General features: G+C 41.9%; 1 protein-coding gene across 1 annotated transcript in view; it reads left to right on the plus strand.

The window, feature by feature from the left end:
- HHIPL1 (HHIP like 1) overlaps positions 1–25,265 on the plus strand; it is a 66,526-nt gene that overhangs the window by 27,337 nt on the left and 13,924 nt on the right. Inside the window, exons 3-6 of the mRNA XM_061612122.1 lie at positions 1,760–1,903; positions 8,270–8,598; positions 17,202–17,328; positions 19,068–19,213. Of these exons, the coding sequence (XP_061468106.1) occupies positions 1,760–1,903; positions 8,270–8,598; positions 17,202–17,328; positions 19,068–19,213 (746 nt within the window). The remainder of the gene's footprint in view (positions 1–1,759; positions 1,904–8,269; positions 8,599–17,201; positions 17,329–19,067; positions 19,214–25,265) is intronic.

Consider the following 25,265-nt stretch of genomic DNA (forward strand, 5'->3'; position numbering starts at 1 on the left):
AGAATCATTGTTTGTTTCAAGCTGTGTCTGCAAAACAGATAACCGTGTTCTCACAGGCTTTTAGTTGCAAATGCACCTGTGCCGAAGAAAGTATCAGACTATGTTGCAAACTATGTTGCAGAGATACAAGGTCAATATGAACATAACAAGTGTGAGAAACAATCTCCTAATATGGTTACCAGGAGGAAATGGGCATGGATTAATGATGTAGTTATGATGTAGATGTGATGAGATTGATGCATGCATAATTAGTAAAACAAAGCTTATAAAAAGACCAGCCCAGCAGAGTTTGTCAGAACTGGCTTGGCCCTTCTCCACGTGCACGTGTTAGAAATAAATATACTCTATCCTCCATCTTGTTTCGTTCGTTCTTGAGCTCTATTGGGTGAGTATTTGGGAGCGAATCCTCAGCCACTAGGACCCTAAAAGGGACTAGGGCGTATTGTTTATAACACCACTGCAGGTAACAAGATGGACTTTGAAGGCTGCACAGCTTCTGTCTAGCATTAAGCATAGGGATGTCCTTTGAGAACAGCTGCCTTCATTTTTCTATGCTCTTGGTTGAGCTCTACAGGATTGGTCTTTAATTAGTCCCACAATCTGGTCACAGTCTAGTCACTAGGATGTGCTACCTGGTTTCAGCCTGACCTAAAGGGGGTCACACCAGTAGCACTATTTATTTATTATATTTGTGTACTCCCTGTATAACTGAGTTCTCTGAGTGGTTTACAGACCATTAACAATTCAGAATGCAATACAAAATTTAAATTATAAAACTAAAACCAATTATAAATAAATCAAAGCAGTTACAATCAACTCAAACAGTGCAATTAAAAACAATTTTAAAGCAGCATAAAACTAGGAAAGGGAATAGCTTAGTACAAAGATCTACAAACAGTCAAAATGATGTATCATTGTACTGTGTGCCTATATGGAGAAACATTAGCAATATTTTATGTTTGGGATTAAAATAGGTCCCAGATCTGCGAAGATTTTAAGACTATGACATTATGCTTTATGACATTATGTTGGAAAAAGAGTGGTTTGGGACATATCCAAATGTACGCCATTTCATGACACAGTTTTGGTTATGCTTTGTCTCCATGGTCAGAGGCAGTATGCTTCTCTCCTGGAAACCGCAGGAGGGGAGAGGGCTGTTGCACGCAGGTCCTGTTTGTAGGCTTCCCATAGGCATCCGGTTGGCCACTTTGAGAACCAGATCGACCATTGGCCTGATCCGGCAGGGCTTTTCTAATGTTTCTATGTTCTTAGGTACAGTGTCTATTGTGGAAAACTGTATGGATGTATTTAACATCATAAACGCATCCATGCCTAACTACTCAACAATTAGATTTTCAGGCAAATATTACGCTCTGGCTTGAACAAAGTAAAACAAAAAAATTAGTAAAGCCTTCTCCTTTTGAAAGGGTCTGTAAAGAGTTGTGGCTTTCTCAAGGATGGGCAAGCTGTGGCCCTCCAGGTGCTGTTGGCCCCCAGATGCGGTCAGCCACAGCCACCATGGCCAACATCTGGATGGCCAAGGTTCCCTTGCTCTGCTTTATGTCTTTAGTCAGAACAAAACCCAACACCACTGTATTCTTTAGTGCCAAATTTGAAAGAGAAGTTGGATGATGTGGATATACATTCACTTGATTCATATTTAATCTAGAGTCTCACATTATTTAAAATTTTGCTTTGTTTTAGTGTTGCTAATGCTTTGTTGTTATTCTTTTCCCCCATCTCTCCTTCCCCCACCCAGGATAATTCTTGAGATAGAAGAACCAGCTTCGAATCATAATGGAGGGGAACTGCTGTTTGGAGATGATGGCTATCTTTATATCTTCACTGGAGATGGGGGAATGGCTGGTGATCCTTTTGGGTCATTTGGAAATGCTCAAAACAAGTAGGAGCCTTACATTCAGGTTCTTTTTGGGAACAGGGCGGGCAGGCTATACTCTCTCTGTTGCTTTTACTTAGATCTGAAACTAGGATCAATAGTAGTACATATTCATATTGCTTTCTTCTGCTCAGATTGTATGTTGGGTTACTCAGTGCAATAATGCAGGCTTCCCCAACCTGATGCCCTCCAGATGTTCTGGACTACAACTCCCATCCTCCCTGACCACTGGCCTTGTAGATTGGTGCTGATGGCACCATCTTGGAGGAGGGTGACATAATGGCATACTCTTACGTTGCAGTTCTGGGTGTTTTGTGATCTGACAAATTTCTGCCAGATTTGCCAACTGCTGTACAATTAATGCAAAAAAGTACCTTTGGTTAAGCACTAGATCCCCAGCATTTGTCACTGGCAGCTTAATGTTGTACAGATTGTACCGTCCACCAGATTTTCTCTGCTGTGGATATGATACATTGAATTTACAGGTCTGATTCAGACATCTTTTAATGTTTTTAAATTATTAATATGTGTTTATTGTATTTTGATGTTGGTCTTGTGCACCACCCAGAGAGCTTCGGCTATGGGGCAGTATTTAAGTTTAATAAATAAATAAATAAATAAATATGGAGCTCCCTTACTGAGTCAGACCATTGACTTGTCTATTCTTGACTGGCAGATACTCTCCAGGCCCTTTGGGGATGATAATATTTTCCAGCCTTTTAATAAAATTTATCAATAGGGATCTAGTGAGTTATCATAGTGCCTATGGGGTGCTTCTGTATCCAGCTTTATCACTGGAGGACCAGGAAGCCTAAGTAGCTAGGAGTGCCTTTTACCAGGTTTGGCTGATATGACAGCTGCAGTTATTGCTGAACTGGGTGAGCTTGACCACACTAGTCTAGACACTGTTGACTGGATCACATCACACACTCTGTGTGGGGCTTCCCTTGTGCTGGGCCTGGAAACTGCAGTTAGTGCAGAATGCTGCAGTATGATTGGTGACATGAGCAAGACTCTGTCAGCATGTTAGACTTCTACTCAGAGACCTGTACTGGTTGCCAATTTGTTACTGGGGTGAATTTAAGCTCTTTCTTTTAGTATAGAAAGCCTTTAACACCTGGGACCAGTTTGCTTGAGGGATTGCCTTACTTTATATGTCCCCCTTCAATCACTTCGATCTGCAGAATGGGCACTTATAAGGGATTGATCTTTCAGCAAGGCAACACTTACACTCTTGAACTCCCTGACAGTTGACATAGGCAGGTACCTTCACTATACTGCAGCCTTTCCCAACCAGTGTGCCTCCAGATGTTGTTGGACCACAACTCCCATCAGCCTCAGCCAGCATTGCCAATGGTCTGGAAAGATGGGAGTTGTGGTCCAACAACATCTGGAGGCACACTGGTTGGGAAAGGCTGCTATACTGTTTTTGGCACCTGATAAAAACTTTTTTGTTTAGGCAAGCTTGCCCAGATATTTAAAGTTAACATGCATTTTAATATGCATCTTTTCAAATAATTTATATTTTAAACTGCTGATTTTATTTATATTTTGATTTTTTTTAAGGTTAACTTGTTTTTGACATCTGACTTTTATTGATAAAGGTTAACTTGTTTTTGACATCTGACTTTTATTGATAATTTTAATGTATATCAGATACTTATGTAAACTGCTTAGAGTTTTTTACAATTAAGCACTATACAAATTCTGTTAAATAAAAGAATGCATTCTATTTGGCACAACATTTCAGCAGTTTAACCACTTTGAAATGGATGGAGACTATGCAAGATACCAGTTGTTAGAATGTTCAGCTCTTGTTCAGCTAGATATCGTTTTCACAGTATATCTTGACTGATTGTGCCCAGGGTATTTATTTATTTATTAATTATTTGATTTATATCCCACCCTTCCTCCCAGCAGGAGCCCAGGGCAGCAAACAGAAACGCTAAAACACATCGAAACATCATAAAAACAGACACTAAAATACACCAAAAGAAAACAACTTTAAAAACAATTTTAAAAAAAAGCATTCAAAGTCCAGTTGTGGAATTTACTGTTGTACAGAACTGAGCTTGCTTTGCTGGTAGCTTGATGCCACTTGAAGCTTTTTTAAAAACTTTAAACCACTAGTTTAAATCTGGCACACGGATGACCGCAGAAGGGCATATCCTTGGGAAAGCTTCTCAATAGTCCCTTTTAAATAAGATGGTCTTCTTCCAAGTTCTAATGCATGAATGTCCAGAATAAACACTCTGAGCTCATTTCACTAGAAAGCCTAGATGGGCCAGTGGACTGACCAAAATGAGTAATGTCGCTTTCCCAGTCATGATGATGTCATTTGTTAACTCTAACTGGTGGGTCTCTGTGGGGAAATTTGTATTCCATGCTACCTGTTATGTGCATAACCAGAAAGGCTTAACAATCTCTTTTTATCTGATGTGGCTTGTGAGGAGAAAGAGTTTGTTTATTAATTGTTCACATTTCTAGTCTGCCCTGTCTAGAGAACTTGAGTGAGGAGCAAAATGCATTAAAATACATTCAGGAAACATACAGATCAAATGGGATCAAAACAGATCCCTGTGCTGTGGAAGCTTCAATCTCTGTGCTGTGTGCCTCAAGACACACCATCCCTATAGTGAAGTATGGCAGTGGCAGCATCATGCTGTGCAAATGCTTCCCATCAGCAGGGACTGAGTGTCTTATTAAAATTGAAGGAAGAATGGATGGAGAAAAATACAAGGAAATACTGCAAGAGAACCTGCTTCAGTCCACTAAAAAACTGAAGCTTGGGAGGCAATTCACCTTTCAGCAAGGCAATGATCCCAAGCACAAGGCCAAAGCAACATTGGAGTGGGTCAAGAACAAAAAGGTGAATGTCCTACATTGGCCCAGTCAAAGTCCTGATCTCAATCCCACTGAGAATCTGTGGTGCACTTTGAATATTGTGGTCCACAAGCGACGGCCGGCCAACCAACCTGAACGACCTGGAGCGAGTCTGCCAAGAAGGATGGGCCAAAATCCCTCCGACACTGTGTGCAAAGCTGGTACATACCTACCCCAAAAGACTTAAAGTGTTAGTTCAGCGAAAGGTGGCTCTACCAAATATTAATGTGTGGGGGTTGAATACTTATGAAAGCAACACGTTTCAGTTTTTTATGTTTCTTACAAACATTTCCCAACATAAAACCAATGTTAGCATACAATAATTTATTTTGAGTTTCAGTGTTTCAAAATAAAATATCATACAGAACGAAATTACAGTGTACCATTTGTAATTCAGTAATATGAGAGCATTGGTCAGGGGTCTGATTACTTTTGCAGGGCACTGTATGATTCATCACATAACTGTGAGCAATGACTAATTAAGAAAATAAAAAGGTATAGATTTTATTTAATTCCATTTGTTCAGCAAATACTAGGCAAAATAACAGTACTTGTTTCTGTGCCCTGAAGGGTTATTGCTGTGATCCAAAATCTATTAGTTACTGGGGCAGTTCTCCTTACGAAGGAACATGAACTGTCTTGCTTTCACTTTTGTCCATCAGCCTTGAGGGCAACATAGAGATCTGATTGATCACAGCTGAACCACAGGGTGCCTGCCCTGCACATGCTACAGATTTTTGTGCTCCAATTTCTTCTCTCACTTCCTGTTCATGAAAATTATGTTTTGCAAAGATGTCTGAATCAGGCAAAATATTGTTACCACAACCATAGTTTGCATCTACTCTAGACTCAGAACTAGGTTTCCAGTTCTGGTTTGGAGTCAAATTGTGATATGTGTAACCATCGTTAGCCTGATTTTGGCAATGCTGCAAGCTGTAGTTAGCTGCAAACCAGGGAGGGAATTGGGAAGGAAAGTTAGGGAGTGCTTGAGCCCAAAGCCCTTCCTGACAGCTAAGCCATGGTTTGTTGGTTTGTTTATTAGATTTATATCCTGCCCTTCCTCCCAGTAGGAGCCCAGGGCGGTTGTGAAGTTTTAACTAGGCTAGGGAAATGCCGCACTTCATATCTTAGGGCACACAGTAGGAACCAGGCCATATATAGTTGATGCTTTAAAAAAGATACCTTGCCACATCATAATCTGGATTTATCCCTCTTACCTAGATCTTCATTAGGAATACAGAGTTTTATCCAGACCAGAGCTAAGTTGTGGTCCCATCAGTGCAAGGTTTTTCTGCTTGTGCAGTGAGACTTCCTCCCTTCTCCTTAAGAACATAAGAAGAGCTTGCTGGATCAGGCCAGTGGCCCATCTAGTCCAGCATCCTGTTCTCACAGTGGCCAACCAGGTGCCTACTAGTAATATTTGTGCTCTAATCCATTCTGACATCTTATTTCTCTCCCCATTAACTTTCCTCCCAGCAACACTGTTCCAAATCATGTTCACTTGGAAGTAAGTCCCACTGAACTTAAACAGAAGTTATGCCCTGGTTAGTGTGTTTAGAGCTGCAAGCTCCTAGTCCTTATGACTGGGATAATATGCTTGAAAACACATGAACAGTATCTGCTGAACTCCCAAAAGTAGGATTTCTCAACACTGCCTCAGGTTTTTGAGATCTCACTCCTTCCCTCACATGCCCCCTAAAGTTATCCTAGGACCAGATTTCGGGAGGGCACGGGGCGTGAATGGTGGGGGAGAAGGGGAAAAGTCCAGTTGCACAAGCAGAAATCTTTGCGCTGATGGGACACGTTAGTTGGATACCATCCAAGCTATGTTTGCCCACCTAGCCTAGTATTTATTATCTATTTTGACTGGCAGCCCTTATGTTCTTCTGCTGTAGTTGTAGTCAGCCCAGCACAACATATGATTTACTTCTCCCGAAGCTATCATTTGTTTTGTGCACTAGCCTCTCAAAATGGCTGCCAGGTGTCCAACGTGTATAGATGCACTCATATTGTAGGAACATGGGGAGCTGCTTTATATCAGGTCAAACCGTTTTGTACATCTAGTCCAGTTACTATAAGTGGCAACATCTCTCCAGGGTCTTAAGCTGAGTGTCTTCCATGTTGCCTGCTACTGGATTATTATAACTGGAGTTGCTGGGGCAGGGACTGAACTTGGGATTGTAGCTCATTGGTAGACCATCAACCTTGCATGCAGAAGGACCCAGGTTCAGTCTTTGGCTTCCCCATGTAGGGGTGGGAATATCCCCTGCCTGAAACTCTGGAGAGCTGCTGCCAGTCAGTGCAGATGATACAGAGCCAGCTTCTTATGTTTCATAGAATCATAGAATAGTTGAGTTAGAAGGGGCCTATAAGGCCATCGAGTCCAACCCCCTGCTCAATGCAGGAATCCAAATCAAAGCATTCCCGATAGATGGCTGTCCAGCTGTCACTTGAATGCCTCTAGTGTTGGAGAGCTCACTACCTCTCTCGGTAGGAAGTTTTTCCTGGTGTTCAGTTGAAATCTGGATTCCTGCAGCTTGAGCCCATTATTCCATGTCCTGCATTCTGGAACAATCGAGAAGAGATCCCGGTCCTCCTCTATGTGACAACCTTTCATGTACTTGAAGAGTGCTATCATATCTCCCCTTAGTCTTCTCTTCTCCAGGCTAAACATGCCCAGTTCTTTCAGACTCTCCTCATAAGGCTTTGTTTCCAGTCCCCTGATCATCCTTGTTGCCCTCCTCTGAACCTGTTCCAGTTTGTCTGCATCCTTCTTGAAGTGCGGAGACCAGAACTGGACGCAGTACTCAAGATGAGGCCTAACCAGTGCCGAATAGAGGGGAACCAATACTTCGTGCAATTTGGAAACTATAGTTCTGTTAATGCAGCCGTATATAGCATTTGCCTTTTTTGCAGCCAAATTGCACTGTTGGCTCATATTCAGCCAAGATCCTTCTCACATGTCGTATTGCTGAGCCAAGTATCCCCCATCTTATAACTGTGCATTTGGTTTCTTTTTCCTAAGTGTAGAACTTTGCATTTATCCCTGTTGAATTTCATTCTGTTGTTTTCAGCCAAATGCTACCAAGGTCCCTTTGAATTTTGTTTCTGTCTTCCACAGTATTAGCTGTGCCCCCCAATTTTGTATCATCTGCAAATTTGATAAGCATTCTCTGTACCTCCTCATCCAAGTTGTTAATAAAAATGTTGAAGAGCACTGGGCCCAGGACTGAGCCCTGTGGTACCCCACTCATTACCTCCGCCCAGTGTGTTGGTTTCTCAGGGTATCTCTGTGTTCCTCTTACCCATGTGCTCTACCACTGAGCTGTGATCCCCCCCTTACTACATTTCTGTTCTTCCCAAAGCATGAAAGAAGGGTAGGAAACTTTTCTGTAGTAAAGCCTGCTCTGCTTTGCTCTCTTCACCCCCTCCCCCCCTGAAGACGAAAGTTTTAACAGAATGCTGTTTTTTTGTTTTGCACATCAACAGGTCAACACTGTTAGGCAAAGTGCTCCGGATCAATGTGGACAACAATGACCATGGGCCTCTTTATCGAATCCCTCCTGACAATCCTTTTATTAATGAACCAAAAGCACGGCCTGAAGTCTATGCTTATGGGGCAAGAAATATGTGGCGCTGCTCGTTTGATAGAGGTGACCCTTACACAAAGGAAGGGAAAGGACGGCTTTTCTGTGGTGATGTGGGACAGAATAAATTTGAAGAAATTGACATTGTAGAGAAAGGAAAAAATTACGGCTGGAGAGCAAGGGAAGGGTTTAGCTGTTACGACAAAAAGCTTTGCACCAATTCCTCATTAGGTAATTATGGCTTTTGAGTAATTGAACTACATAATGAATTGTATTGGTGCCAGCACTTCCATTATTATCTTGTGCCCCTTGGCAATTTGATTGTTTATTTGTAAGCTTGTGTTCTGGGCTTACGAAACAACTTGTGACCCACCAAGCTTAATGCAACCCTATCAGTCACTAGCCATATTTGGGGGCTCCTGGGACTTAAGAACGGGGTATGTCAGAGACCTGGCAGAACACCATGCATGACTAGTAGGCTATGTTCAGCTTGGAGGGTCACAAGTTACAGACTTAGCTCAGACTTTCCAGTCACAATTTCAGGCCAGGAGGAGTGAACGGAATTGCATGATGGGCTGAAGCAGAGTTGCTGCTCTTTGGATTATACAAAGAGGGAGAAGTGGAAAATGAAGCCGAGCTCTTAGGTTGCTGCTGTTCCGCTCTTTCGCCAACTATGCTGCTAATGATGCCCCTGCATGCCAGACTTTCATAGTGGTTGCTTTATGGATTGGACAAATATGTGGAAAGGGCAAACTGAGCTCTGTTATCCAGACTGTTACTTAATGAAAATCCCACACAGGATTGCAGGCATTCATGTTCTATTTTTTCCTATGATATCGGTGATTGATGTGTTTTGGTTTTTTAAAAAAAATCATAATGGATAAACAGTGGAACCCCATTCCTAAATGTATGTATTTGGAGGTAAGCCTCTTTGATTTCCCTGGAACCTGATTCAAAAATTCAAAGTCATTTTGTTTGCTTGTTAAAAGCTAATTTGCCCTTCCCCCCCCAAAAGGAACACATATATATAGGTATTTTAAAAATAGTCATCGCTTCTGCTCAGCTGCTTAAATTTTGGGCCATGTCAGCAGAGAATGGTGTGAAGTCTAGACTTCAGATCAGACTGCCAGCGTGCAAGTCTAGACTTCAGGTTGGATTGTCATCAGAAGAACTCAGTTGGCATAGATATGTATAAAAGGGATTAATGCCATCAGGCCTATATTCAGAGCTTGGAAAAGTTACTTTTTTAAACTACAACTCCCATCACCCCCAGCCAGCATGGCCACTGGAGTGGGCTGATGGGAGTTGTAGTCCAAAAAAGTAACTTTTCCAAGCTCTGAATTCCTGATGGCTGAAGCTTATAAGCAGTGCTGCAGTTTGCTTTCCCTTCTCATTGTAGCCAAATTGAAACAAATCAGATGGTGATAGAACCAAAGAAGCCATTGCGCTTTAGGCTTGTAATCTTTCATCGGGCCTTCCTCCAATTTTTGTTGAATTGGAGGAAGCAGGGTGATCCAACACGGTGTCCTTCCCCTGCTAAGAACTGTGTGTAGAAACTGTGGTGAGCCTTATTTATAGAAACCAAGAGGTTTGGGGCAGACCTTAACTTTTAGTGTATCAATCTATAATATTCTGCAGTTACAGTACTGTATTCAACACTTACCAGTTTATAATATTCCACACTTGTGGTAGCAACTTGTAAAAGTTGCTACAACACATGCTATGCTTGTAAAGTTTTAGTAGAACCTCAAAACAAACTTACACCACCTTAGCAATGCTTGTGGCTCTGAAAATTGTCCCCCTACTAAGATCTGTATTTGAAAATGGAAGTGGACTGCCTTCATGTTGACCGGACTTATGGCGACCCTTTGAATAGGGTTTTCATGGTAAGTGGTATTCAGAGGTGGTTTACCACTGCCTTCCTCTGACGCTGAGAGGCAGTGACTGGCCCAAGGTCACCCAGTGAGCTTCATGGCTGTGTGGGGATTTGAACCCTGGTCTCCCAGGTCGTAGTTCAACACTCTAACCACTATGCCACACAGGCCCTATTTAGCACCACTGAATTCTTCAGTTATCTTCCCCTTTATGCTCACCTTTGCTCACTATCAGTACTAAACTCACCCTTAAGTCCCTCCCATCACCCCTCCCAAAAGGACATCACATAGCCACCCTTCTTTCCTTACCTCAAGGACCAAATTGTTCCATTGGGACTTAAATAAAGATCCTTCACTCATGTCCTGCAACATTTAAGTACTTCAGTTTTAAGGCTGTCCCAAATGATTCACAGGATCCAAGAGATAAAGTTTCCATAATCTTTTCTAAGAAGCTCTTTTCCAACAAATTTTGCACCCATTTTCATACTGGCTTCTTCATGAAACTGGAGGGGGGGGAACGTTGCTTGTAGGCTTTGTACAGAATAATTATTTTTATGGATACAGAAGAAGATACTAGCAGTTACAGAGACTCAGGGTAGGAACATAAGAAGAGCCTGTTGGATCAAACCAATCGTCCAACTAGTCCAGCATCCTGTTCTCACAGTGGGCTACCAGATGTCCATGGGAAGCCCGAAAGTAGGATCTGAGTGCAACAGCTCTCTCCCCACTTGTGATTCACAGCAACTGTTATTCAGAAGCACACTGCCTCCAACAGTGGAGGTAGAACATAGACATCATGGCCTGTTTCAGGCATGTGTGAAGAATTCAATGAGCATTTCAGATTTCATATTAAAAAACAAGACTGGAAAACGCATGTGAGAATAGCGAAGGAAGATTGTTCCTTTATTTTTTTAGCCCATGAGGCTTTGGAAATAAGTGTCAGGTGAAGCCTTGGAGAGTTGAAGCAAGCAGTGTTTCGAGAATCCTTGTGGTTCAGTAGTACAGAAGCTGGGCTAGACCCTGACAGTTCTGGGTTTTGGTTTCATCTGCACCGTAGAGTCAATGGATAGTCTTAGGTAAATCTCACAGGGTTGTATTTAGCTAAGCCCTACTCAGGGTAGGCCTATTGAAATTAATGAAACTAAGCCATGTCTGTTCATTTCAGTGTGCCTACTCTTGAGTAAGACTAGCACTGAATACCACCCATAGACTCTTGTTGTTGTTGTTGTTGTTATGTGCCTTCAACTCGATTGCGACTTATGGCGACCCTATGAATCAGTGACCTCCAAGAGCATCTGTCATGAATCACCCTGTTCAGATCTTGTAAATTCAGGTCTGTGGCTTCCTTTATGGAATCAATCCATTTCTTGTTTGGCCTTCCTCTTTTTCTACTCCCTGCTGTTTTTCCCAGCATTATTGTCTTTTCTAGTGAATCATGTCTTCTCATGATGTGTCCAAAGTATGATAACCTCAGTTTCATCATATTAGCTTCTAGTGACAGTTCTGGTTTAATTTGTTCTAACACCCAATTGTTTGTCTTTTTCGCAGTCCATGGTTTACGCAAAGCTCTCCTCCAGCACCACATTTCAAATGAGTTGATTTTTCTCTTATCCGCCTTTTTTGCTGTCCAACTTTCACATCCATACATAGAGATCGGGAATACCATGGTCTGAATGATCCTGACTTTGGTGTTCAGTGATACATCATTGCATTTGAGGACCTTTTCTAGTTCTCTCACAGCTGCCCTACCCAGTCCTAGCCTTCTTCTGATTTCTTGACTATTGTCTCCATTTTGGTTAATCACTGTGCCGAGGTATTGATAATCCTTGACAAGTTCAATGTCCTCATTGTCAACTTTAAAGTTACATAAATCTTCTGTTGTCATTACTTTAGTCTTTTTGACGTTCAGCTGTAGTCCTGCTTTTGTGCTTTCCTCTTTAACTTTCATCAGCATTTGTTTCAATCATTACTGGTTTCTGCTAAGAGTATGGTATCGTCTGCGTATCTTAAATTATTGATGTTTCTCCCTCCAATTTTCACACCTCCTTCATCTTGGTCCAATCCTGCTTTCCGTATGATATGTTCTGCGTACAGATTAAACAAATAGGGTGATAAAATACACCCGTCTCACACCTTTTCCGATTGCGAACCAATCAGTTTCTCCATATTCTGTCCTTACAGTAGCCTCTTGTCCATGTTGGCTATTAAACCGAGAAAGCAGAGGTTAAATTTCCACAAGTGAGCTACGTGACTTAGCAGCGAAAGTTGGCAGAGCTCGAGCCATCTTCAAGGACACGTTGCTAAGAAACCTAGGCTCGGGCAGCTGGCCTTATCTATATAGAGGGCCAGCAGACACTTATGAGTGTGGGGGTCGAGGAGTTTGTACAGAGAGAGCTTGTGATATATTGTCAGTAAAGTGACTCTTAAAACTTATTGCTTGTCCGGCTCATTGCTTCAACTGGCATCTAGCCTGTCACTATACTGTTCTGCATCCTGGGCATCTGCTTGCGCCAGATACAACATCCAACAAGTGGTAGCAGAGGATGGTTACCTGGTGCTGAGGATTGCAGAAAAGCGGCAGAGAAAAGCCAGAACTGCAGACCTACGAGTAAAACAGCAGAAAGACGGAGAAACCGAAAGCTGAGCTGAAAGCTGTGAGAGAGCCGTGGGAATAACTGACTGAAGGACAGAGGTGAGAAGCTCTAATTACAAAGGCGGTGAACTGTGAAAAGCGAAAATATGTCTGTTACGCTATCGGCCGGGATTCCCTTGGAAAGGCTGACAGGGAAAAATTATGGCACTTGGAAACAGAGAATGCAGGCTTTTCTAGTGAAAGAAGACCTGTGGAAAGCTATCGCAGAAGACCCACCCGCCGTAGTGCCAATTACAGCAAATTGGAGAAGGCTGGATGAGAGGGCAAAGGCGTTAATTGTTCTTGCTATTGATGATTCTCAATTACTGCACGTGCGTGATGCAACAACGGCAAAAGAAACCTGGGAAACTTTAAGAAATATTCATGTGAGAAAGACTGCCAGTTCTAAAATATATCTTGCCAGAAGATTGTATCAGATGCGCTTATCTGGAGATACAACCATGTCAGAGCATTTGGTGGAAATAAACAGACTGTTTACTGAGTTATCAGAACGTGAAATTGAACATTCTCAAACGCAAAAAGTGTATATCACATTAGCTTCACTAGATTCAAGTTATGATAGTCTGGTGAGCTCTTTGGAAGCAATGGACGATGCAAATCTCAATATGGATTATATAGAAGGCAAACTTTTACAAGAATTCCAAAGGAGACAGGAAATGGCAAAGCAGGAAAAGACTGAGTCTAAACACAACGTGGAAAAACAGAACAACAAAGCTGCACAAGAGAGACTGTATGGACAAAAAGCGTGTTATTTTTGTGGTTCCAGGCAACATCTATCTATATATCTATATAGAGGGCCAGGAGACACTTATGAGTGTGGGGGTCGAGGAGTTTGTACAGAGAGAGCTTGTGATATATTGTCAGTAAAGTGACTCTTAAAACTTATTGCTTGTCCGGCTCATTGCTTCAACTGGCATCTAGCCTGCCACTATACTGTTCTGCATCCTGGGCATCTGCTTGCGCCAGATACAACATCCAACAGTCCAGAGTATAGGTTGTGCATCAGGACAATCAGATGCTGTGGCACCCCCACTTCTTTTAAAGCATTCCATAGTTTTTCATGATCTACACAGTCAAAGGCTTTGCTGTAGTCTATAAATCACAGGGTGATTTTGTTCTGAGATTCCTTGCTCCGTTCCATGATCCAACGTATGTTTGCGATATGATCTCTAGTACCTCTTCCCTTTCTAAAGCCAGCTTGGATGTCTGGCATTTCTCGCTCCATATATGGTAAGAGCCTTTGTTGTAGAATCTTGAGCATTACTTGCATGGGATATTAAGGCAATAGTTCAATAATTACTGCATTTCCTGGGATCCCCTTTCTTTGGAATTGGGATATATATTGAATGCTTCCAGTCTGTGGGCCACTGTTTAGTTTTCCATATTTCTTGACAAATTTTTCTCAAACTTTGGACAGATTCAGTCTCAGTAGCTTGTAACAACTCTATTGGTATGCCATCTATTCCTGGTGATTTGTTTATTCCAAGACTTTTAAGAGCAGCTTTCACCTCACATGCTAAAATTTCTGGTTCTTCATCATATGGTTCCTCCGTGAATGAATCTGTCATCCTTGCATCTCTTTTATAGAGTTCTTCAGTGTATTGCTTCCATCTTCCTTTTATTTCATCTCGGTCAGTCAGTGTGTTTCCCTGTTGATTATTCATGGTTTAAGTTTCCCTTTCATTTTTCTAATCTTTTGGAATAGGGCTCTTGTTCTTCCCATTTTGTTGTCCTTTTCTATTTCTATACAATAACTATTGTAATAGTTTTCTTTGTCCCTATGTATTAGTCATTGTATTGTTGCATTTAGGGTTCTGACTGTGTTTCTATCTCCTTTTGCTTTTGCTTTCCTTCCCTCTTTAATCGTTTTAAGAGTTTCTTCAGTCATCCATTGAGGTCTTTCTCTCTTTTTAACAAGAGGTATTGTCTTTTTGCATTCTTCCCTGATAATGTCCCTGACTTCAGTACATAGTTCTTCTGGTTCTCTGTCAAGTAAGTTTAAAGCCTCAAACCTGTTCCTTATTTGATCTTTATTATTATTATTATTATTATCTAAAATTTATTAGACACCTATCTGGCAGGTAAGACCTGTCACTCTAGGCGACGTACAATAAAATACATATGGAAATACAAATTACAGCATACTAAAACAAATTACAGCATATAAGTAAAACAAAAACAACATAAAAATCAGAATGAAATTATGACAGCCAGTCCACAGCCTACACTGAATGGCTATAACAGAATATCCCCACCAACTTAATCTTAATCTTTATATTCTTCTGCGATGTTATTTAAATTGTATTTTGGCATTATGAGTGCTTTGTTGTTCTTCTTTAGCCTCACTCTGATTTTCGATACGATCAGTTCATGATCTGTACCGCAGTCTGCTCCTGGTCTTGTTTTTGCATAAGGTATGGAACTTCTCCATCTTCTGTTTCCAATTATATAATCAATTTGATTCCTATATTGACCATCTGGTGATGTCCACGTGTACAGTCGTCTTTTTGGTTGCTCAAAAAATGTGTTGGCAAGAAACAAATAATTAGCTTCACAGAATTCTTTCTCCTGCTTCATTTCTGTCTCCTAAGCCCCATTTCCCCACAATTCCTAATTCTTCTCTGTTCCCTACTTTGCATTCCAGTCCCCCATGATTATCACCATATCTTGTTTTGGTGTGTGATCAATTTCCTCCTGTACTTCTGCGTAAAATCTTTCCAATTCTTTTTCTTCTGCATTTGACGTTGGAGTGTAGACTTGGATGATGGTTATGTTAATAGGTTTCCCGTTTAATCTCATTGATATCACTCGCTCAGACCTTGATTTCTCATTTCCTACATAAAATATTTTGTAGTTGCCTGATTGAAAATGTCCCATTCCCAACCATTTTAATTCACTCACGCCTATTGTAATGTTGATACGCTCCATTTCTTGCTTGACAATTTCCAACTTTCCCTGGTTCGTGCTTCTCACATTCCATGTTCCTATTGTGTGCGTCATACAACTCCGGACTCTCCTTTCACATCTGTGTGCATCAGCCTCTGGGCTTCCTTTCGGCTTTGACCCAGCTGCGTCATTAGTCACAGCGCTACTCGTACTTGTCCTTTGTTCTTCCCCAGTAGCTCAGTGAGTGCCTTCTGATCTGGGGGTCTCATCTTCCAGCACTATCTCGTGTTCCATTTTTGATACTCTGTTCATAGGGTTTTTGTGCTAAGAGGTATTCAGAGGTGATTTACCATTGCCTTCCTCTGATTTTGCATGCATCTTATTCTGGTGTTTCAGCTTTGACCATTCCGCCATGGGTGCCCCTGCTAGGAGTCTAGCCCCTTGGTCTAGACTGCTGACGGCATTGCTCTCAGCTTCTTCAACACTCTCAAACCCCCTCACCACGTTAAGGTGTGCATCCTAAAGTGGGATTGACTCTGTTACCCATCTGTAAATTGAAAAAGCAGTAATCTACCTCCCTCATAGGGTTGTTGTAAGGATCAGCAGAATAAAGATTTGTAAAGCATTTTACAAGTCTACATAAAATAATTAGTAGAAGTAGCAGTTCTGTGAGTATTGGTACTTTACAGCCCTGTACAATGCTACTTGCTCCCCCCCCCCCAATGACTATCAAAGGAGGCTGGTTGATACAACTATTCTCAATGTACCTAATTTATTCATGCCTTGGTGTAGAACCCACAGTCCTGAATAAAAGTAATTATATTTGAAGTGGTGAATCCTGAATGGTCTTGGACCTGTTCGAATCCTTAGGCCATGAAGTGAGGCCCTCATGTGGGTGCCACATGCTTTGTAAGTTTTAACGAGTATATGGAGCAAGCAAATGATATGGAAGTGCAAGTGACTTGCACTTAAATGTGCTGGGGGTATAGCTCAGTGGTACAGCACATGCATTGCATGCAAGAGGTCCCAAATTCAATACCTGCCATTTCTACATGGGGCTGGGGGCCCTGTCTGAAACCAGTTTGTTTCTGGTCTGTGTGTAGTCTAGGTATGTGCTAGTATTCTGCCCAATTCAGACAAAGTATGAACTCAAATCGATACCAGCCTGTTAGGTCGATGGAATGCTTTCGAGCTGGTATCAGCCAAGGGATCCCATCCGTAGTGTAGACAATACTGAACTAGATGGACCAATTGTTCTGCTTCAGTATAAAGCAGATTCCTATGTCCCTGTCCATGCGCTACAATGAGTAGGCAAGGCAACATCCTTTATAGAGCTTCTCTTATGTGTGAAAATGAACTAGGTCTTGAGTTAAATCATGCTGTATTTGAGTTAAATCATGCTGTATTTTCCCCTTCTGCAGATGATGTTCTTCCAATATATGCTTACCCACACAAAATGGGGAAATCAGTTACAGGAGGCTATGTCTATCGGGGTTGTGAGTCTCCAAACCTGAACGGGCTGTATATATTTGGTGATTTTATGAGTGGGTAAGTGACAGCAGACTGGCCGTTAGGTGAGCAATAAATAACTATACCTGGAATCTTCCAAGTATGAGATGCAAGTGCTTATGCAGTCTAACCACCACCTGATCTGCTTTTGCTTGTTAGTCTTCAACCACTGCGACATTATCACAACTGACTGGTGTATCCCATTATGTTTTTATTATGTATGTCTTTATTTCCATACAAATGTACAGGTATATCAGTGTAACAGTACGATAAACTATTAATGCTACTACTGTAATGATATATCACTGCTTTGGAACTGGGCTTGGCTGTGGGCACACCTGCAGTAATACAGGTTTCAGGACGTCTCCACCTCTGTTGTGAATCCAGGGGCACACAATGTCAGTCAAACTCTGCCCCTTTATACTCAGAATCTGGGATTTTTAAGATTGGATGTGTTTGTGTTTTCCCTTCAAGCCAGCTTCACACTGAAAACTGCTTGGTCAGTCAACCCACTGCAACTCCTAAGTGTGTCCAGTGGAAACACTTTGCTGTGGGTGGTCCTAAAAGGTGTGAAATTAGCAGTGGGTCTGGGTGTATTGCAATCAAACAATAAAGATGTGTACAGCTGACTGCAGATGAGTTTCAAACTGCAGTCAGACAAAACTGTCTCGCTGCTTTTTATGCAACTAGCATGAATGTAGCCTACATATTATAGGCCTATATTATAGTCTATGATAAGGTGGGCAGTTTCTTAACTTGGTGAAGATTTTGTGTAAATGTGCTTCCATGGAGTTAGATTTATATTTAACTAAATCCACAGGAATCTGAATATATTCCTGTCATAAAGTATTTTATAAATTTATCTTTAGTTGACAAGAGTTTGATGATATATTGATACATTTCCAAAATACTTTGCTTCTAATTATAGGTGACTGATCTTCATAACCTTATAGCTCATATGTGCCTTAACTTTTAAGATTGGTTGTCCACAAATGTTATCAGGAGCGGGCAATATATAGTCCATGGGTTGTATTCAGTGTAGCACTAAGGCTAAGGTTCTGTCAGCGCAAGGATTTATCTCCCATTCTCCAACCCCATGTGCGTCCCCTAAATCTGTTCTGGGTTTTCCCCCAACCCTCTAGAGCAGATTTTGGGTGGGGTTGGTGCAGAGCATCCACAGGGGGCGGAAAAAGGAAGAATCCCCTTGCAGGAGCACTAATCCTAGCAAGCAGAAAAAAGTTAGCTGTATACTGCCCCATGGGTTTTATTTGCAAGATCCCAAGGCTTATGCACGTTTGTTAAAATCCAAAGAATCCCAGCTGTGCTATTGCGAAAACAATTACTATTGTTACTTCTTCTCTCTTTTTTTAAAAGTAAGTTTCTAGTCCACATGGTTAAGATAGCAATAGGTTTTAGGGATCAGAAATAAGAATTGTTTAAAAAGGTAAAAATGTATTATGTTCTTCTCCAAGTAGAACATGGATAGACCTTCAATGGTAGTTTGATGTCTACCCTGTTATGTATGCAAATAATGTTAATCACTCTCAGTCAGAGCTGCAAATTAATCTGGCTCAGGAGTGCACTTCAGCTGCGCCCCAAATGCTGGCAATCTTTATGCACATCTTTCCCATTCACTGTTGAAGGCACCCAGTATTCTAGAGGGAGGGAGGGACAAACACACATTTAATAGTCTTGATTGGATCAGGCAGCTTAAAAGTTTTGTTTCTATTTGCTTTATGCAAGTTAATTTTTTCCCTCGTTTGCTTTTTGTCTGACAGACGCCTTATGTCCTTGAAAGAGAACCGAGTAACTGGGGAATGGCAGTACAATGAAATATGCATGGGAACAGGTCAAACTTGCATGTTTCCTGGACTAATCAATAACTACTATCAGTATATCATCTCTTTTGCTGAAGATGAGGCAGGTAATAATTGAATTTCTTAATAATGTGTCTGGCTAATGTTCTTGGGTCTTTGGAGAAACAGAGTTCTTTATGTCTCGGAGGCCATATTCTTTGCTCCAGGGCCTTGTTCCTCAGCTAAGAAGCCTGCTGTGGCTCTCCAGTTGGCCCTTCATGCCTTTGCCCTTCACATTTGCCCTGGCAAATTTCTTCACTGCTAAGAGAGTTGCCAGTACACCATTCAGCCATTATGATATTATGGAGAGTGACCGTAGTTGAGTGGTAGAGAACATATGCAAAAGGTCCCAGGTTCAGTTCTTGGCATCTCCAGATAGGGCTTGCAAGGACTCCTACCTGAAATACTGGATTGCTCCTGCCAAGTCAGTGTAGATAGTACCAAGCTAGATGGGCCAATGGTCTGACTCTGTATAAGTCAGTTTCCTAGGTTTCTACCTCCAGGATGCCTCTAAATACCAGCCACTGGGGAACAACAGCAGGAGAGTGCTGTTTCCTTTATGTTCTGCTTCTGAGCTTCTCAAGAGGCATCTGGTTGGCCACTGGGGGAAACAGGATGCTGGCCCATCCTGTTTCCCACAGTGGGAAATGGACATCCTCCCAAGGACCACATGATTGTGATCTAAGGGTAGAAGCACACTCACTATTCTGCCGGTTCCAGTGCATCTCCACCTCTCTCTTCTGAAAATGGGGGCACACAATGCTAGTCAGGTCCCCTCCCATTTTTTTTACTGTAAAACCTGGGAGCAGCTTGAATGCATTTTTAAAAATTCAGCTTTAAAGAGATTTCGCAATTGATTGGCAGATCAGCCAGTTACCTCTCCAGGAGTGGCTAATGGAAACGCTTTCTTCTGGTGACTAGTGTGTTTAGAGCTTAAGTGATGAAAGTTCCACTTTGACTCATCGTGGCTTGTGCATATTCCTATGCGCCATAAAAATGTCTAATAATTTTTTTTTAAAGCTAAGCTTAACCATTAGCCATCAACACATCTTGCAGTAATGAATTCCATAAATTAATTATGCTTTCATGAACCAGTGTAATCTCAAATCAACCTTCAATCAGCTTCATTGGTTGAGGTTAACTCCTGTAAAAATTTGCTTTCCATTGTTGAAATTAGTAGCTAATGATGGTAACCATAATCAGATCATGTAAATGACAAAATGGAACTGATGGCACTCAGGTATTCCTGAGATGTCTTAGTTTGGGTATATGGAGCCTTCAGGAACGAGAAGAAGGATCTTTGAGATGGCAATGCTTCTTTGGGCAGTTCTGTTGATTAGATTTACAGTGTGATTTGCTTGAGATGGATTTATAAGGCAAAAAGCATTTTACAATTCATAGCACAGACAGACAAAAACATCACACTTCATCAGTGTTGTACATTGTTGCTAAGCAGCAGCATCTACAATTTTGCAGTTTACGAGTTTGGGCTCCCAGCTATTATAACCTATGTTTCTTGGCATCTAAGATAGTGCCTCTTTGCCAAAATTCCTGAGCTATACTGGGTGGCGGGGAGTTTCCTTGGACACTCAACCACATGACACTTGCTGTGAACTGAGTAGATGGAGAATAACTGGATTGACCATTCTTTTGATTTTAGAAGGGAATAGCAATGAAATAGCAAATGAATGGCTCTCCTTTTGAGGAACAAGAATCTCAAGGTTGAGAGTTTGAGCTATATGAAAGCTATAAGAGGTATGAAATAACAATATTATCATTGCTATAATAACAAACTCAGGTGGTTGAGTGCCTGTCAGTTTGGAAGCAAAATGGGACTACCCAAAAATAAGGTAGGGCTTTCTACATACACAGGGGATTCCCTTGCTCTGCAGAAATAAATGAGTTGATAAATTTTAAACATTTTTTTTAAATCACAGAATTCCCTGACAAGCACCTGTGAACTTCCAGGATGTACAGAATAGGTGTCAGGTGGTGGTGGGGAAACTTGGTGGGGAGAGAGAGAGTATAAAATCTAGCAGGGATTAATGCTCCAAGGATGTGATTACTGCTTCATCATGAGAGGGATAGTCCCCAGGCATCTCAATGATGACTCCTGAAAAAAACTGCCTCAGACCTGGAAAACCTTAGTAATTACAGACCATTTGCAAATTTCCCCCTTTTCTGGGCATGCAGGAGGTCGCCAGCCATATTCGGGCACTCTTGGAGGAGACTGATATTCTGCAACCATTTCAGGATTTAAGCCCTGAGTTGGCAATTATACTGTTTTAAAAACCACTACGGTAGGCACAACACCTTCCTTCCTAGGGAATGAGTTCCACAGATATTTATTTTTATTTATTATACAGCCATGAGAGTGGCTGTATACTATAGCCAGCGTGGATTTTTCACATTCCGCAATGTTAAATTGAAAATACCCCCATGCCATTCTGATGCTTCCCATAAGCTCATTTCAAAACAAAGCCTTACAAAATATATAGTACTGAATTCAGAAACGCTTGCTTAACAACCCTCTCAATTTTCATGGCGATACACAAAACAGTCAGAGAGAATCGGTAGTTCAAAGTCTAAAAAGAGGGGAAAAAACCTCAGAGCCCTTTTGGACTTTTTTCTCTGAGAGTTCTCGTCTGTTGAAATTCATTAAAAATCAGCCATGTTCACAGAGTACCTGTAATCCTAATACTGACCTTGCCCCATGCTCTGACCTTCATCTTCTGCAGTTTAAAAGTTAAAAAAAATGCCTGGCTGATTTTTAATTAATTTAAGAAATTTTGGCTGGAAGGCTATGATAACGCGGGGCATGCTCAGTAAGAACCAACTGTCAGTGTTCTAAAAGCCTCACAGCTGCTGGGCTTGGCTAATCAGGGGGCCACACCCACCCCAGACTTTGATTTCACTTGAGACAGTCATGGCTTCCCTCAGAGAATCCTGGGAAGTGTAGTTTGTGAAAGGTGCTGAGCGGAGACTGCTATTCCACTGACAGAGCTTCAGTGGCCAGACTGGTTTAACAGTCAGCCACACTGATTGAAGGTCTGTGAGGGGAACAAGGCATCTCCTAGCAACTCTCTGCACCCTTCACTAACTACACTTCCCAGGATTCTTTGAGAGAAGCCATGACTGTCCAAAGTGAAATAAAGACCTGGTGTGGATGTGGCCAAGGACAGCTTTGGTTTAAATTTGGGTGGGAGGCTACAAGTGCCTGCTGTAGAGTAAAAAGGTGGGGGAAACGCTGAAAAGTGTTTTCCTTTTGCTCTCTGCTATCTTTTTGGTGCCTTTTGATGACTTTTCCTCTTTTAACAAGCCTTTTAAGTTGAGACCTATCCCAGTCTGCCTCTGTGTTAGAATTGCTCTTAATGTTTTCTTTAATAATGTTTTTAACTCTTTTTTAAAAGATTTTTTTAAAGGTTTTAAAAAAATGTTTTTAATGTTTTGTTTTAATGTATTTTAAGGTCTTTTTATGATGTTTTAACGTGTTGTTATCGTTTCTGTTTGCCGCCCTGGGCTACTGCTGGGAGGAAGGGCAGGATATAAATCAAATAATAAATAAATAAAGGAAAGGGGCTTCCCTTCTGCCCAGTACCCACTCACCCAATCTCCTCCCTCTCCCCTCCCTGCTCCTCCCCCAGGTCAGTGTTGGACTACGACCTGGGAGACCAGGGCTCGAATCCCCACACAGCCATGAAGCTCACTGGGTGACCTTGGGCCAGTCACTGCCTCTCAGCCTCAGAGGAAGGCAATGGTAAAACCACCTCTGAATACTGTTTACCATGAAAACCCTATTCATAGGGTCAACATAAGTCAGGATTGACTTGAAGGCAGTCCATTTCCATTTTCAAACATGATTGCACAGAAATAAATCCCATTGAACTCGAAAAGTATGCAAATGATCAAACCCACCCTCCCTTCTCCTCCCTCCTATTCCCTCCCTCTTGCCTCTTCACTCCCCCTTCCTTTGCCCCTCCATCCCCAACCCCTTCCAATCCCCTCTTTCCCCTTCCTCCTCCTCCTCCCCCTCCCCTTCCTCCTCCCCCTCCCCTTCCTCCTCCCCATGGTCAGTTTTACCTATCTTAAGCATGATTGCATGGAAGTAAATACCATTGAACTCTATAAGCCTGCAAATGATCAAACCTGCCCTCCCCTCCCCCTTCCTTTGCCCCCTCCCATACGGTCCTTCCCCCTCCCCCATGGTCAGTTTTACCTATCCTAACCATGATTGCATAGGAGTAAATCCCATTGAACTCAAATTGCATGCAAATGATCAGACCTGCTTTTTCCCCTCCTTCCCCTCTCCTCTACCTTCCTCCTTCCCTCCCCTCTTCCTTCTTCCTCCTCTGCTGCCCACTCCAGCCCCCCTCCCTTCCCCATGTCAGTTTTACCTATCCTAAGCACGATTGCACGGGAGTAAATCGCACTGTATTCAATAAACATGCAAATGTTCAAACCTGTCCTTCTCCCCTCCCTGTCCTGCGTGCTCCCATCCCAGTCCTCCCCTCTGTGTTTCCTCCCCTCATCTCCTGTGGTCAGTTTCACCTATCCTAAGCATGATTGCAGGGGAGTAAATCCCACTGAACTCAGTCAGCATGCAAATGATCAATCCATTCTCAGCAAACTTGGACAGGATCCCATTTCTTACCTCCCAGATTAAAAAGCAGGGAAATTCACTAATAGGCAAAAAACCTTGCAGTTTAAGAACGTAACTATAGCCCACAGATATTTCTATCCAACTTTAAAAAGCAGGGAAATTGGGCAGCTATAGTGAATGCACCAGGGGAGCAGGAGACCTGACCTGCTCTCTGAGATATTGGACTGCCCTACAAATTTGTCAGAATGCAAACACAATTTGGGTTGGTCTTTCACAGTCCAATCCACTTGTTGTCTAGCTTGCAAGAATTTGGTTGCTAGGCCCGGCCTCCAAGAGGTCTTCTGTATTTTTAAAAGTAGTGCAGGGGGAAGGGAGAATTCCACCTTGTGGTTTTTCCCATTACAGAGTTGCAAGAATACTTGCACTTGGCTGACTTTCTCTTCTCCTAAAGATACAGGATCAGTCTCAGGCCATGGACCTGGCAACTCTAGTCTCCAGTGGACCTCAGGAGTGTCTCAATTTGCACAAGATAAAACAGTGGGAGGTGAAATATATTCTAGCAAAATTCTAGGTGTGCTCTATGTTTTTAATTGACCATGCCCACCTTGCCTTAAATGAAGTGGTTTAAACATAGCAGGCTGAAAACATGCATCCTCTTTTTTCCCACAGCTAAGAGTCATTGCTGAAGTAGCAACATATTGTAATCAGTCTGATTTTACATCAAACTGCAGTTTCAGATTCAACTGTTAATGCACCCAAAATAGAAATAGAACATAACCTCCAATTTGAAACACAAAAGGCTGTCTGCACCATCATATGACATTGACCAATAAAAAGGATTTAAAATTAATAAAATAAATTTGACACAGATTTCTGGATGAATGAGGGAAATAAAATTTTCTCGTTTAGATTCTCTGTAGAAACATTAGTAACACAGGAAAGAAGCAAAGCAAGAAGAACACCTACACAAATATAATTATCTTTGGAGATGGCAGGTGTTGCCACCACTCACCATATGCTCAGAGGCACGTTACCAAATTCTTGCAAGCTACACAGCAAGTGGATTGGACTGTGAAAGACCAACCCAAATGGTGTTTGCATTCTGACAAATTTGTAGGGCAGTCCAACATCTCAGAGAGGAGGTCAGATTTCCTGCCCCCCTGGTGCATTCACTATAGCTGCCCAATTTCCCTGCTTTTTAAAGTTTGATAGAAATATCTGTGGGCTATAGTTACGTTCTTAAACCGATTTGATTTATATCCCACCCTTCCTCCCAGCAGGAGCCCAGATATGAGACCACCACTAAAAAAAAGCCCCATCTCCAGGGCCCACCTGTCAGTTTTGTCTGTCCAATATCACAGCACGAGTCTTCATTTTGTTAATTTAATCTGATGATCTGGTTAATATATCAGAAAACCCCAAGTGTTGGATTTGGAGTTTGCTCTTGGCAGACTTCATGTGCTGCTTAACTTTGTGATGGCAAATCAGTTCCTTTGCTCAGCGGAGCATCTGAGATACAT

Source organism: Rhineura floridana, chromosome 2 (assembly GCF_030035675.1).
Source record: "Rhineura floridana isolate rRhiFlo1 chromosome 2, rRhiFlo1.hap2, whole genome shotgun sequence".
NCBI classification, from domain to species: Eukaryota; Metazoa; Chordata; class Lepidosauria; order Squamata; family Rhineuridae; genus Rhineura; species Rhineura floridana.